This window comes from Lipophrys pholis, assembly GCF_963383615.2.
Source record: "Lipophrys pholis genome assembly, chromosome: 13".
Taxonomy (NCBI): Eukaryota; Metazoa; Chordata; class Actinopteri; order Blenniiformes; family Blenniidae; genus Lipophrys; species Lipophrys pholis.
The window spans coordinates 11390895-11406273 of NC_137632.1; the positions used below are offsets into that span (position 1 = coordinate 11390895).

Here is a 15379-nt window from a genome sequence, read left to right on the forward strand (position 1 = left end):
TATTGTGTAAAAGAAAAAGAAAAATCTCTCCATACGGAAGACATTAAGAGAGAAAAAAAGAGAGACCTGTGAATGAGCTGCTTTTGTCCTGTTGTTTTCTATAAGACTTCACCCAAGGGAGAGAATGAGTTAAAAAAAAAAAATGAAATAAGGAGTAGATAATACAATGTAAATATTTATATTGTACGTATAAAAATGGTTGTAGTCATGCTTAGTCGACTGTTGACTGCACAGACGACAAAAGAAAACACAGACTCCGGTACAGTTGTCTATAAATCCAGTTAAACACCGGGGTGTTTGCCAGGTTGGAGGCCAGGATGAAATGACTGCACTGGTCACACAATGGTTACTGATAGCAACACGGCAGCAATCAGATAGTGGGTCCTGCTAAGCCTCTCCTTTACTGCGCTATTAAACAGATTATTACATTATTCAAAGTGTTTGTTCTCCTCCTGTGCATAGATTACCAGGCAAGGCACACCCAGATAAGACGTCAACTCGTCCAGTGTGTAGCACGACGGCGGGAGTAAAAACAAAAGTCAAAGATTAGGACATGTGGTGTTTGCTGCAAACACAGCTTTATCGCTACACCCACATATAATGCCAGTGGAAACCGCAAGCTGCCGAACACCCTCAAATCATATTTAGACTTGTGTTACCAGCTTATTATGACTCATTATACAGATACAAGTTCCCTTCTTGTTGAGAATTCCCACCCGAGCTGATTGTGTTGTACACGCATGTCACTATGAAGAGATTAGGCTGAGTAATTATCTGCTGACAGGTGAACAATGCCCTAGAAAAATTAAAGTTATCAAAGTGGGCCACTTGACAGTTGACTTTGGATATGAATGACAGATTGCAGTAACATTCCCAACTTGAAACAGATCTTTAATTAATACCACAAAATCATAGAGATAAAATATAAAGAAGAAAAAAGAAATGATGAATTGAAATATTAACTCGATGTTGTTTTTCTTTAAATAATGTGGTGCAAATTAAAAGGAGAAAACAAAAATGCAATTCAGTATCATCAGACTTATTTTGAAGTATTTGCTCACTTTTAAAATCTTGGCCATTTGCCTACTCCATTGATGCAGCAGATACTGCCTGGAAAGCGAAACAAATAATCGACATTTCTGATACAGCGCACAAGATAAATACATATGTATTTACACGGCTCCACAGTCCAAACACAGCATTGCCTGAGATCTACTTCAACTAGTATTTATCGGACCTGATGTTTGCTTATATTTCTATGAGCTCATTTTAAATACAATAAGGCTGTATATTATAACAAGATGTTCATCGAACTGGCCCACTGGTTGCACAGAAATATACTTCCCTCATGTAAATTTGATCATGATAGCTCAAAGTTTTAATTGTAAAACACAATCAAGTTTTCACTGATAACTGTAAAATTTATTTAGTATGATTTTTACACCTTTTAATGAACTTCAAGTGGCTGTTTATACTTTCTATTTAAAAAAAAAATATATAAATTGCTTTCATAAAAATACAAATAATTAAAAATGAACATTTAAATTGTAAATTATTTTATTATGTGGCTCTTGGGACACATGACAAGCCAGAGTTTAAGCGGAAGAATTTGAGTTTGTGGCGATTGGATCAAAATGTGACAAAGTGAAGTAACAGTCTGCTCTCTAGTGGCGAGAGGCCACAACAATAACTTCCATAGGCGGCGCATCTGAATGTTAACGCCTGATAATCAACCCACCACTGTGCCGTCAAGAAGTGCTTTAAATGACACTTACCAATTGGGTTGATGTCAAAAAAGTGTATTGAGGTCCGGAGGAGGGCGTGAAACATGTTGTTGTGTAGGGTTTGAGCAGAGCTCACAAGGACGTTGAAGAAGAGCAAGCTGCGAAAGAACCCAAACACCACTGTAGAGGCTGTTAAACCTAGAAAAAGAGTACAAGCGAAAAATATAAACACACCATATAATGTCGTCCTTGTGCTTGTTTCAAGATCAGTTATGCATTTAAGGTGCATTGTTAGGCATAGTTGTAGCATACACAAAACCTTCTACTTTATTTTCTTCGTCAATTATGTTTCTTTTTCTCTCCTCAATGTTGATTTATCACAGTGAGCACAAAGCCTGAAAGGGTGAAGAGGCTGAGAGTCAAAGGGAGACAATCAGAGCAATCCAACAGCAGAGAAGAAGAAAAGCACTGCTATCTTCCTGTACAGCTGAGGCCCATGTACACATACACTGGGCCTTGAAGGCCTTGGGCCACAGCCAAAGAACTGTGGATCTGTTCATTGAATGGCTCTAGTATTCAGAGCCTCAGCGGTACACAAAAAGCAATGTGCGCTCAGTGAGCTTCACCTGCGTAAACACCTAGGTACAGGTCAAGGTCCAGCTGCCGAGGGAAGCTGCCATTGAGGTGCTCTGTCACACTGATGTGCTTCTCTTCAGAAGCCCTGCAAGTCGGTCACAAAGGAGACAAAAATCCACAAGGACAAATAAACATGGCGAGAGAAGAAAAGCCACAACGTGAAGGCACTATACAAATTACATTCCCATCTTGAAGCACAAGGTCAGTTTCAACAAGTTACAGACAATGTCAAGAAAAAACAGTTGGGTCCAGTCCTCTTTTATTAAATCATTAACCATTTTCAGCCTGAGGACATATGTCCATTTGGTTTTTTAAGACATTTTCTTGGGAGTGCAAAGAAATGAAATCTCACCAGTGTGCAAGCCACCAGTCCTGCAGGACAAATGTAATCTAAACAACGAACACAAAAAAAACCAAAACAAAACAATACCAGCATTATTTTAGGTTAAACATTTAAATACATCAAACAATGAAAACATAGCACAATTACCAATCTGTCCAGTAATTATCAAATAATTACATTTCATATACAATTTACTTGAGATCGACTGTCAATGTGTCAACAAATTATTTAGAGAAGCGAACTCACATGTGCTAGAGCGTTCAACATAATGAGGACAATGAGGACCAATACGTTGGCGCCTGACGTGAAATATTTCACATATAGATGCAGGCCGACGTCTCCCTTTAAGCGGCTTTCCTCCTCTGTGGGCTGCACTGCCTACAGATAGACACCAGTGTCAATGCCACTCATCCAGCAACACTTCAAAACAGGCCATAATAAACAGCAGGGTAAAGGTTAGGATCTTCTGCCCTCTAGTGGCCGAAAGGAAGCAAATCAAGCGTCTCACCACTTCTTCAGTGAGAGTCCGGAGAATCAACGTTTTTAATCATGATTCAATGTTTTAAATATACCTACCACTACAAGTGGCTCTGCACAGTCAATCAGAGAGTAGCAAGAGGAGGAAAGGGAAGAGATGGAGGACATGGAGTTGTCGTGAGGGAAGTGGGACATTGTGGCAGGAATGGGAGCTGGTTCCTTCTTCTCCTCCTCGTGGGTTTTATCCTCCTTAAGCAGGGAAGTGAAGTCCACCCCAGAGCATTGCAGCTCACTGTAGGACCCCCTTGCCACCATCTGACCCTGATAATAGGAAAAAGAAATGTGCTTAACAAGCTCCCAGTTGACTGTTGCGAAGGCAGGGTGGATTCTGGACAGGTCGCCACAAGGCAAACCCAAAGAAACAGTCACACTCACATTCACACCTACAGGCAATTTTGTTGTTTGTTTGTTTGTTTTGTTGACAGTGGGAGGAAACCGGACTACATGAAGAACACCCATGCACACACGGGGAGAAAATGAAAACTAGAAACAGAGACCGGATTACAGCAAATCCGTCCTATTGTTTTACCTGCTGCACGACTACTATAGAGGTTTTTTTTCTTGAATCATGTTTCAAAGATAAAATCAGCAGAATGTACTCACAGCCAATATTAACACAGTGAATTTCATATAAACACGAGGGAGAAAAGAAACATCAGCTATCGTGACGGAGTAGTGGTTCGCAACATTACCTCACAGCACTTCTCATTGTGCCTGCGTGAGTTCTTCGGCTTCCTCCCACATTCCAAAGATATGCACATTAAGTTAATTTGTGACTTTAAATTGGCTGGATTTGGGTTTCTGTTAACTGTTTGACCTGTGATGGACTAGTGACCAATCCAAGACGTACTCTTAATGTGCCAAAAGTCCTCTCAGATAAGCTCCAGCTCCACACGGTCTTAACTTAAATTACTTTTAGGTAATTGTATATCTTTATAATGTGCACACACATGCAGTTATCTACAGCAATAAATGCCATTGCAGATAAGCTGTGAACCAATTGTGATGTGTAATTATGAGGGGGAAAAAAAACTACCACTAACATTTAATATGCTGGTAAAGATGCTGGGATTTGTTTTTTGGGAGCGATCTTTCAAAGCACATCTTATTTTTTTCATTTCATTTATTTCCACAATTTCACACATACAACCAAGGATTTTTACTTGTGCATGAATTATGTGAATACTGTGAAAAAACGACCACCCAAAAAAGCTTAAGAGCTTATCGCGCTGGGGTCCATCTTAAACGGACTGCGCCTCATAACTGCTGCTAATCAATGCCAAAATACTGTCTTCTATATTAGTTGAGATTCAATTACATTTTCAGAGGCTTTCTCGGTAAAACATAGAAATATATCTAATAAAAGCCATTTTCCAGGGTAAATATAGCATTGTAACCAGCAACACCTCATATACTCACCTCCTTTAAGACAACAATCTGATCTGCCGCCTTCAGATATTGGAGTTGATGAGTGACCAGGATTCGAGGCTTCTTTCTCAAAAGTCCACAAATGCACCTGGAAAGAAGACAAGACCAGGCGCAATGTCGACGTGCCAACACGTTTTTTATCATCAACAACAACAACGGGTGAGATGTTGGTACGGGACTTACTCTTCAAAAAGATGCCGGCCCACCTCTGCATCCACAGCACTGAGCGGGTCGTCCAGCAAGTAGATGTCTGCATCCTGATACACTGCTCTGCAAAATGCATTCGGGTCACAGTTATTTCTATGTCGCACGCACCAAAGATGCATTTTGTCTTTGAACAGTCACCTCGCTAAGCTGACCCTCGCCTTCTGTCCTCCACTGAGGTTTGCCCCTCTGTCCCCGACCATCGCCAAGTCACCACCTGGCAACAGGTCCATGTCCTGAGCAGGGTCCACATGTCACTTTAACAAGTATTCACACTGAGAGTGGACTGACGACAGGTGGCATGAGCCGAAACATAGGCAAATGACAAAGAAATATAGGAGTACTCAAGGTGGTTCTCACTCTCTGAAGGGCGCAGGCTCTCAGGACTCTCTCATACTTCTTGGGGTTGAGCTCTTTGCCAAACAGGATGTTGCCCCGAACTGTACCGGGTAAAATCCAGGGCTGCTGAGACGTATACGTCAGTTCTCCTTTGACTTTGACCACGCCGCTTTCGTGGCTCAGCTCGCCCAGTATGGCACTGAGTAGTGAGGACTGACACACACAAACAAACATTTGAATATAAATGACAACTTAAATCCTCTGTTTGTTTTCCTTTATTTTTAAATCTCAATGTCACTTTAACTAAGTAGAAAAATGAAGTGTTAAAACCGGTTTAGCCTCATACAACCAAACACATATTGATAGGGACACTTTATATCCAGTCTTGATGGGGAACAAAGGCATCTCCACTATAAAAGCAACTTTAGGTTACTTTACATGTCTCAGGTTTACAATCGTGTGTGTGTGCGTCGCCAAATCTGAGACCAGAGAACAGACCTGACCTTTCCAGCGCCAACAGGTCCAATGATTGCCAGGAGCTGCTTGGGTCTCACTGTGAAACACACATTCTGTAGAGTTGGTGCCTCGAGACTCTGCAAGGAAAGGTCGATACGTTAAAGTCAGTTTAAACAAACTTCATTAACTGCGGATACAGTTTGCATAGAAGACAAAAAAATAATGGCTGAATAATCAAAATGATGTAAAATACAGATAAGAAATAGAGACATCCAGTATCTTCCCACAGAGTTCTTACCTTATCCCAGTAACACATTAAATCCTGTATTATCACTATGCAGTCCTTCTTCTCTGCCACAGGAAGACCCAGATGCTGAGGAGCAACTTCATCCAACAAAAGAAATTTCTGAAAAAGTATAATAAATTCAAGGTTATAGTCCTTCCTTTATCAACACAAGCTCTTTTTACATGGCGGTGTGACGTCGGCGATTCATTTACTTTAATCCTTCGGATGCTGATGAGAGACTCTGAAACTTTTTCTATGGCAAAGGGGAAAAAGAGTGTGATCGTGAGCCTGACCGCACCGTAGAGGGTGACGGCCACAAACACTCTGCTGGCGGTCAACTTATTTCCTGTCAGCACGTAGACAAGGACGGTGATGAAGACAATGATCTTGCTGGCAACGAAAAAAGACGCCATGTTCAGGCCTCGCAGGTAGGAACTCTTCATAATCTTGGAGATTTCCATTCTGTAAAAAAAAAATGAAGTTGATAAATGCACAATAAATAGATACATGGATATTTGACTTATTTCTCAAAAATGGCTTAATTACTCAAAATGAAGCAATGTTTCCCCCTAATTATTTATTGCAAAAATTATTCTAACTACACACTGAACGACCACAACATTACGACAGATATTATCGGCCACTTTTCTGCCTCATACAGTCTGACACACTGTGCGATCCAAGCACTTCCTATCAGAACCAGCAGTAGCGTCTGTAGCAATGCGGCCGAACGTTGCTCGTCTGTTGGGTTCAACAACAGAAACCAGCATCCCCTACTCTCGACAACAAAGTTTAGCGCCTACGACTTTTCTTTGCATGGACATTATTCACATCACTCTTCATTGTGTTTATAGATGATCCGTATACTGGCTAATATGCACTATACCTTCTGATTTCATCCACAAGGGCACCAAAAGGTTTCTCCCACCCATACATCTTTATCACCCGGATGCCAGAAATGACTTCATTCATCGTGCGAATTCTCTCATCCGTTAGGACGGCTGTTTCAGCCCTGAAGCAGAAAACACGAATCAGTGAAACCAAAGACACACGCGACTGAAACCATGCAGTTAAGTACAGAATGTGAAAAATCCCTACTAACCGGAGAGTTGAGAATAAACGGCCAAACATGGTCTGAACCGGCATCATGATGAAGAAGACGGCCATTCCCGCGAGACACGACGGCCCAATGGCATACATCAACAATATAATCACAGTCGCTGCTTGTAAAGGACCAATCCACAAAAAGTGCAAGTATAAGGTGACCTGTAAATAAAATTTAGCAGAAAAGCAGAATATAATAAACATCAAATGAGTCACTGTAGTATGCAGGAAACTCAATTTGAAGACATAATAACAGTATACAATAAAGCTACAACTTACATTAGTGTGCCAAGTTATTAGAATAGAGCTCATTTAACAAATACTGGGACGTAATGCTATAATCTTGCTTTCACCAAACTTATATCTTTGTGTTTTTGATCTGTACCCTCACTGAAGCAAATGCAGTGGACTAAATAATTGAAGCACCTGCCTGAGTTATGCAATTCATCTCAGCAGCAGCACACTCGACAGGCTTCAAAATGACCATAAAGTCAGATCAATGCCTCTCTAAAACACTCCCGAGAAGAGGTGATCATTATAGCGGTAATAAATGCAACATTTAAACTGAAAAGTGAGGTCACATTGCAATTTTCAGTCACCTCGTCAAATTTGTTGACATCATTGGATAAGAGATTCACAACCTGTCCGGTGGTGGTTTTGGCCAGCGCTGCACTGTTGAGACAAAGAGCCTTTGCAAAGCAATATAATCGATCCAAGTTAACTTAACAGGAAACAAATCAGTGAGTTCAACAATGTCATGAAACACACATGAATGTGAATGTATGACACATAACGACCGACCTTGTGATAGATCATATGACACATAGCCACACGGATCTTCATTCCTGCTCGTTGGACATGGTAGAAATACAAATGATGAAGGATAGCCAGGGTAATGGTGGACAGGCCGATGCCTGCAGCATAGCTGTAAGCCTCATAGACCCCGTCTGGGTAAGCGGGGTCATAACTCTCAAAGTGCTCAATCAGCTTCCCAAGTAGCAGCGGCTGAATGACTTTGATAATTTCCTAACAGGAAATGAAATGGAATGGAGATTTGCAGGAGTGTGGCTCTCAATCACATCTTGATTGATGTTAAATAATGCAACATTGCTCAATGCAGATGAGTGGAGTCACTGGGTGACTTGTACTGTACCTCTATGAACATGTATATTCCAATGAGTGAATATGACTTCCAATAGCACTTAATGAGAGCTTTGGTGAGGTTGGGCGGCCGCTGATCTTTGGCCGCCTGCTGAACTTCCCGATTCCAGTACCTTTGGAAAGAAAAACAAAACGACAAGCATGTTCCTTCAGGTCGGAAAGACTTTCGCAAACAAAAGGCAAACAAATAAGTGCTTAAGCCACTGACATCCTGCTCAGTCGTTTGTTTAAGTAAACTTTGAGTCATTATTCATAATATGGCCACCTGGTGGTAACTCTTAGTGTAACTAACTAGCAACAAATAATAATAACAAAAGGGGCTCAAAATGTACTTTGAGTTTGAGTTATGAATAAATAAAATATTTATTTAAGCCCCCCCCCCCCAAATTAAAAATACACCTCATAACGAATATCAAAAAAGCAATGGTATCTCCTGGACTGGTGACTTCACAGTTAGCAGGGCTGCTACCCGCTCCCCATGAACCTAACATGGATACAACTGTAGAGGTTAAATGACTAGACAAATAAATCAAAGAGTCTCAAAAGTGTTATTAAAATCTTCTTCTGCTTAATGTACAGAGAATAAAATACGAGAATTAAGCGCCGGCATCTCCAACAAAGCAAGTCTCAAACATTTTTACTGAACTGTCCTCACAGAATTTTCACCACATTGTAACATCTGTTTATAGAACAGTATTACTGAGCAGCTGCTGCCCGGTTGGTAAAACAGCTCGTCCTCCAATCCCAAGTTTGCAAGTGTTCTTGGGAAAGACACTCAATCCAAATTGCTCCTGATGGAGGATGAGCCCCTTGATGGCAGCTCTATTGACAATGATGTGTGAATGCATGGGAGAAGTGACTAGCAGAGCGAAGTGCTTTGAGAGTGCTACAGCGGTGAAAACTAGCTATGTAAGTGGAGTCTTTTTGTTACAGATATAAAAATATTGTAACAGGACTTCAGTATTTTCAATAGAAATACAGTGAAGCACAGGATACCCGTGGTTACCACCGTCTCCTCGTCTCGAGTGTCCCTGGTTTCAGTGCCTCTCAGTATCAGCACGCTGGTTTTCTCCTTCAGTCCTAAAACACGTATGTGAGGCTGCCTGTAGGTGTTCACGTGAGTGTGTTTGTTTGACAGTCGTTCTCTCTGTATTTGTCCTGTGATGGATTTAAGAACTGTCCAAGAAGTGGCCCATAGTCAGCTGGCTTCAGCTCCAGCACCCCATGGCCCAGAGTAGAACACAGCAGTACAGAAGATAAGTGGATGGATACGATGCGGTCAAGCCAGATGCTTGCAGGCAAAATTACACATGACGTCACTGAACTAAGACATTGGCGTCGTCTCCAAGCCTGGGCCCAGAAGTGACCAGCCTCGTAGTAGTGGGCACTGCAAGCAAGGTTCATTGAGTTACAAACATCTCATGTGACGTCCTCAAACGTCACTGCAATGCGTCAGAGATTGGGAGGAGCCAGCCGTCATGTGAGAGTTTGAGAAGTACTATCTAAATATAGGTGGGCTCAAAAATTGTCAACTCTAATGTCAACTTCCCCGAAGGGGAGGGAGCATGTCCCATCTAAAGTGGATATCCAGGCCGAGCAGACCAAGTCAGGAGTGTGTGTGTGTGCAACCATACACTTGGATGTCCTCCCAGGTGAAACCGAGGTCGGTTAAATGTGACAGCTGTTTATTACAGCTGTCCGGCTCAGGCTGTTGCGTGTAGTAGGCAGCTGTAAGAGAGTGGAGCAATAAAGGCCCAAAGCTTGGATCGCTATTCATTGCTGTGTCAACGCTCCAACAATGACTCCAAACTGTGACGTAGCACGGATTTTCAACAACAACCTCACGTTATTGTTTGTCTTTTGTTCAAGTCACGCACCCACAACACTTGCGTAATAAGTATTTACAAGAGCTGTTACTTTCTCATTAAAGTGTTGACAAGCTGACCCACAGAATCATCATATCATATCAATACAAGACAACAAAGGCTGAAACGTTTATGTCTTCACTCTTGAAAACCTCGGAAATGGAAGTGAGCAGGCAGGTGGGAGAGTAAAAAGTGAAGCTGGTTGGCAGTGACGGCCGGAGCAACCAACACCAAACTGTGGGCGTTATTCAATAAGGACACAACAGAACAACATGTTGTCCGCTTTTATTTAATGCGCATCATCATGGTGGATACCTCCAGAGGTGTGATAAATCTGAACCTGAGCTGAGCTCATGACCCGAATCTTAGTTTGCACTGATCAGTTTGATAAAAAAAAAAGGTGTATGACAGAGTCTGGATTAATGTTGATTAATGTTGAAATGTTCCTTTGGTAGGCATGAATGATTCCACAAAGATAAAGTCAAAACACAGACAATTAATATATGCATTATCAAAGATACTCAAGTGTCTTACCACTGCAGTTCCTTCCCAAGTCTATCCGATGCATCCTCTGGAAGAACTTTGTACATGTCATTTTCTTTCAGCTGACTCTTGTACCCGATTCTGAACAAGGGACTCAGCCAACTAAAGACACAATGAACAGTTATCAACAGTTGCATGGACTCCAGTCGGTCAACTGCTGCATTAATGTATACTATATCATTATATTATTAGACACCATTTTATCACAAAAAAAGCGCAAACAAAGTTCAGATTGGGTGATTAAGCCATGAACAAATGTGCAAAGGGTATAAAGTACGACATGATGTGACCCAAGCTCAGTCTGCGATGTTTAATGGCGCACGTGCACAATTTAGGTGAAACAGGCAAAAAGAACAATAAAAGTGTCACTGAAATAAAAGTAGTTCTCATTTCTTTTTTAAACTATTTGAGTAGTGCGCCTCCTTTTTAAGATCTCAGCCTGCTATAATAAAGTTATTCTAAGGAGCCTGAGCTCTCCTTATCTTTACGCATGGACGGATGCTCGGCGCACACCTCTCACATCCAGGGACAGGCCGCCTTGAGTGGCGGCAAACTGTCACACAGGAGAGCTCTCCATTCAATTAATGTCACACAAAGCTGTCAGTGTGAGGCCGGTTTTCTTACCAGAAGAAAATCTTGGAGAGAAGATTAGCTGAAGCTGACGGATTATCCTTCGCCTCCTTCCGCAGAGGCTCCATGCCCCCCGACAGTAACAGCAACCTGAAGACTTTCTCCACAGGCCCTGGACGGTGAGAGGGGATATCGATAAAAGGGGGAGGAAAGCCACACAGAGGGGGGGGGGAACAGTGGGAAAGTCGCTGGTGTTAACAGCAATATCTGTCAATATTACACCTACCGACATTCAAGGCAGGATTACCCCGGAGGAGGCTGAGCGCAGCCGGGTCTGCAGCGCTGCCTGGCTCCGCCCACCCCGCTCTCTGATTGGTCAAGACAAGCGTCAATCACTCCTCAAACTTCTTAATGTCATGAACTCTTGTTTTTGTTTCCTTCCAGTTCAAGTGTCTTTATAGTCTTAATGCGTCTGCTACTGCTCTGCAACTGCCTAAACCTTCAAGAGTACAAATTGTTCAAATATTCATCCAAAATATTGACTTAATTTTGCAACTTCATAAGTTCATTTCCCTCCCCCCAACAAAACAACAAGCTAAAACATTTCTAGCTTAGATCATAGTTTTATAGAAACCAGTAGGGGTGGAAATAACAACTACAAATATCAACTTTACTGGAATTGAGCAGTGTGTTTAAGTAGTTGCTCTTGAATGTGAATTGTTTTCTCATTTATAGTTGTTCATTTCTATACAATAAAGTTCCTTTTAAAGCTTTTCATTCACGGAAAAGTGAAAATGTTAACAGTCAATAAAATCAATCAATGGAAATAATAGTTAAGCATGAACAGTAATAAAAAGACATATCCGAATCAGGATTTATGTTCATGAAACATGGGTTCTTGGGTTTTGTTGGTTTGGGGGCAACTTCAGATATTTACCCTTACTTATATATTGTCATATAAGATGTACATTTACACATATTCATATATAGCCATAAGGAAAAAAAATATCAATAACAACATAATGTAATAGACACACAAATACCAAAAAATTACTTATTATATTTAGAAGTGGCCTATTTGCATATACATATGTATGTATGGCTGATCATTGCGGTGATGGTTTTGAGTGCGTGTAAGCAAGTGTTAAAAGTCAGCAGCGTGGCAGGGACACATTGATGAGTCCGTTTGTGGACAGGAAAAAAACAGTTTTTGTTGCAAGAGGTTTTGGTCGTGATGTGTGAGGGACCAGCTCCAAGATATATGCAGATTGAGGAGGATGTATAAAAGGACCACATATATTAAAAGGTGCAGTGTGCGCAATGCAGCTTTAATGACCCTGGGAAAGAAGCCCTTTTTCAAGCTTTCTGTCTGCTAAAGAAGATGGTAGCAGAGAAAAAAAATATTGTCCAAGGTGAGCACAGTCAGACCTGACCTTTAATCAATTAGTATAATATTATACTTCAATACTTTACGACTATGAGTTGGAGCTGTACTCTCACAATTTGAGTTAATATTCCAACGTCTGCGTAGGAATGTCAGTGTGTGTCTGTCTCTCTGTCCTTGACCAGTATTGGACTGGTGACCTGTCCTGGGTGTACCATGCCTTCACTCATAGTTAATGAGAATAGGCTTCTGCATTCCGTATCCCTTAAATGGAAAAATGGTACTGAAGATGAATATATTTATTTATTTTTTAAATCAAACCAATGGTTTGACTGACTTTATAAGATTTTATTGTTGGTCTGAGATGTGAATGTAGATGGTAGATAAATTGAATCAAAGCCCTGCTATTAAAAGTTGTTAAGAATAAAATTATACCAGCAGAAGTCTTTACAATGAGTACTCTGTACTTTTGCTTCAGCACTTTTTACACAATAAGGTTTTCTTGTTATTGAGTACACATAAATCCATGCAAAGTAATTGTGCTCAAAGACAAGTATTCAACACTCTTTTGGGAAACTAGTAACATTGTACAGCAAGTGTACTGCTGCACAGTGAATTGCAAGAGTATAATGTTTGTTGTCGTTGTTGTTCATCTTAAGGTAACTGAAGCGAAAAAGATCTCATAAATGACTTGGTGGTTTAGTTAAAGAAATGTCAGCACCAGTGAGAGGTGAAGTAACTGCACACTGTCTGGATTTTCAGTAACTTTTCAAGAGAAAACACAACAACTTATTGAGAAAGCATAAGCGACTGGAATAAGGCCCTGGTGGCAACATTCAAGGGTAATGGTAGGAGCTTAGGGAACACAGAGGAGGACACACTGGTGAACCAATAGAATACTGAACTGAACACAGTCAAGACAATATAAAACCAGATATGGACTAAAATTAAAAACTAAAACAAGAACAGCATTAGAAACAAGAACGCCCGAAACCACAAGGGAATTCCAATCAACAACAAGTGCAAAGCACAAAGTTAAAATACAAGGACTGTGACACCACCAAGCCCAGTTTCAAACCTGCTCTCTAATTATCTTCAAGCACATGTATTTAGACTGTCGAAGGACACTGGATAAAATATCTGCATGTACATGGAGGATATGCCGAGTCCACACAGAGAGACCTTGAAGACTTGAACCGGGGGTATTTATTTTTTGTGAGGCAACACACAGACCATTCATCTGTTATGAGGATTTCCGCACTGCACTGTGGGAAGAAAAAAAAAACAACAAACAAGCATACGGGTATAGAAGTGGTGAATTCTCATGATTTCTTCTGAAATGCGATCGAAATATGAATTCCCAGATTTTGAAATTACAGTAGAACAACACAAACACAGCAATATTTTACATGCCAAGGACATTCTGAAGGAAACTCTCTGGATATTTACCCATAAATAATAACACTTGCTGAATTTACAGAAAAAAGAACCCACTTCTTCTACAATATTTACTCCATTGTCATCAAACTTAAAACTTGATCCAAATCTGAATGTTGAGGTTTTGTATATGTTCATTCAAGAAGATATGATACAATCGTCATTGAGTGTAATGAGATGTTTGGGACGATTCATACAAATGTGAATTAAAAAAAGTTATTCTGGAATGCTACTGACTTACTGAATGTGGTATATGTTTTCTGTTCTTTTGTGTATGGCTGTATGAAATCATATTGCTGTGCTTTGCAGATCATTTCAGATTCCGACACAAATCATTTGTGGATTCTGACGGCTTCTGTTTTAAAAGCACCTCCTCTGAGATTCCTCCCGTTTGTTAAATGTTACCGGCACGCGTTAATACTCAACCAATATCAGGTCACAATTGAAAAGATAATACAACTGGCTACCGTGTGTGTTCAGTTTGCAGTGAATAAAGTGACAACTATAGGTAAGATACAGTAAGTCTCTCGCTTGGCTCACGCAGCGCTTTAGTGAAGCACCACCACTTCCAACCTCTGGATTTGACTGTAGGAGGAAAATGTTATGGCTTCATGCTTTCAGGGTACTTAAAATATACGATTCACATAAAAATGTGTTATTGTTTCTCTGTCACTAAACCTTCGAATTGTTCTTATTTTTTCACAGAGAGATATCTTAAAGAGCCGGTTGCCGTGACGACTGTCCTTCATTATAGAACTTTAAAAACATGGTAAGGTTAAAGTAGAATAAAGAGCATCAATGCACTGTCATTGGGTCATTCATAGAAACTTCTAGTGGAGTATTTCCATCCGAGTCATGCATGGCACATGACCTTTTAAAGGATTATCTGACTGCATGAAGTTACCCTGTTATTCCCATCCAGGATATTCAACTGCAGCTTTTGGAGCATAAAGTGTTTTTAAAATCAACGAAGCATTGGACACACCCTGTTCAATATTAAACCGCCATTCTATTCTACGTTTTGTTGTTCTAAATGTAAAGTTTTCACTTGAGTGAGAGACAGGAAACCAGAAAAAGCACATAGAAGTGCACATATGAGCTGGTAATCATTAGTCATCGTGTTGCTAAATATCGCTTGTAGAAATAGATGACCCAGTACCTGGACTTTGTTACACTGCTTTCTGTTTTTTTTTTGTTTTTTTTTTAAGTTTACTGATTACTTCTTTCTTATTTTTTTATGTTAAAATGATAGTCAACCATTGTTTAAACCAAAACATGAACACACAAACAATTTCCCATACTGCCTCCCATCCCCTCCCTTTTTTTTTTTTTTATTATTAAATGCCTAACTTTCAGCCCATG

At 40.5% G+C, this 15379-nt stretch overlaps 1 protein-coding gene across 1 annotated transcript in view; it reads right to left on the reverse strand.

Annotated features, from left to right (window-relative positions):
• LOC308118670 (ATP-binding cassette sub-family C member 4-like) overlaps window positions 1-11526 on the reverse strand; it is a 38125-nt gene extending 26599 nt beyond the window's left edge. Inside the window, exons 1-20 of the mRNA XM_080478180.1 lie at window positions 11483-11526; window positions 11251-11368; window positions 10618-10728; window positions 8211-8331; window positions 7859-8083; window positions 7657-7746; window positions 7056-7219; window positions 6840-6965; window positions 6166-6415; window positions 5966-6073; window positions 5715-5804; window positions 5233-5424; window positions 5014-5108; window positions 4852-4938; window positions 4660-4756; window positions 3280-3501; window positions 2950-3081; window positions 2713-2750; window positions 2351-2445; window positions 1776-1922 (exon numbers count right to left, since the gene is read on the reverse strand). Coding sequence (XP_080334306.1) covers window positions 1776-1922; window positions 2351-2445; window positions 2713-2750; window positions 2950-3081; window positions 3280-3501; window positions 4660-4756; window positions 4852-4938; window positions 5014-5108; window positions 5233-5424; window positions 5715-5804; window positions 5966-6073; window positions 6166-6415; window positions 6840-6965; window positions 7056-7219; window positions 7657-7746; window positions 7859-8083; window positions 8211-8331; window positions 10618-10728; window positions 11251-11324 — 2464 coding nt within the window. The 5' untranslated portion in view covers window positions 11325-11368; window positions 11483-11526. The remainder of the gene's footprint in view (window positions 1-1775; window positions 1923-2350; window positions 2446-2712; window positions 2751-2949; window positions 3082-3279; window positions 3502-4659; window positions 4757-4851; window positions 4939-5013; window positions 5109-5232; window positions 5425-5714; window positions 5805-5965; window positions 6074-6165; window positions 6416-6839; window positions 6966-7055; window positions 7220-7656; window positions 7747-7858; window positions 8084-8210; window positions 8332-10617; window positions 10729-11250; window positions 11369-11482) is intronic.
• Window positions 11527-15379: the final 3853 nt, after the last annotated feature.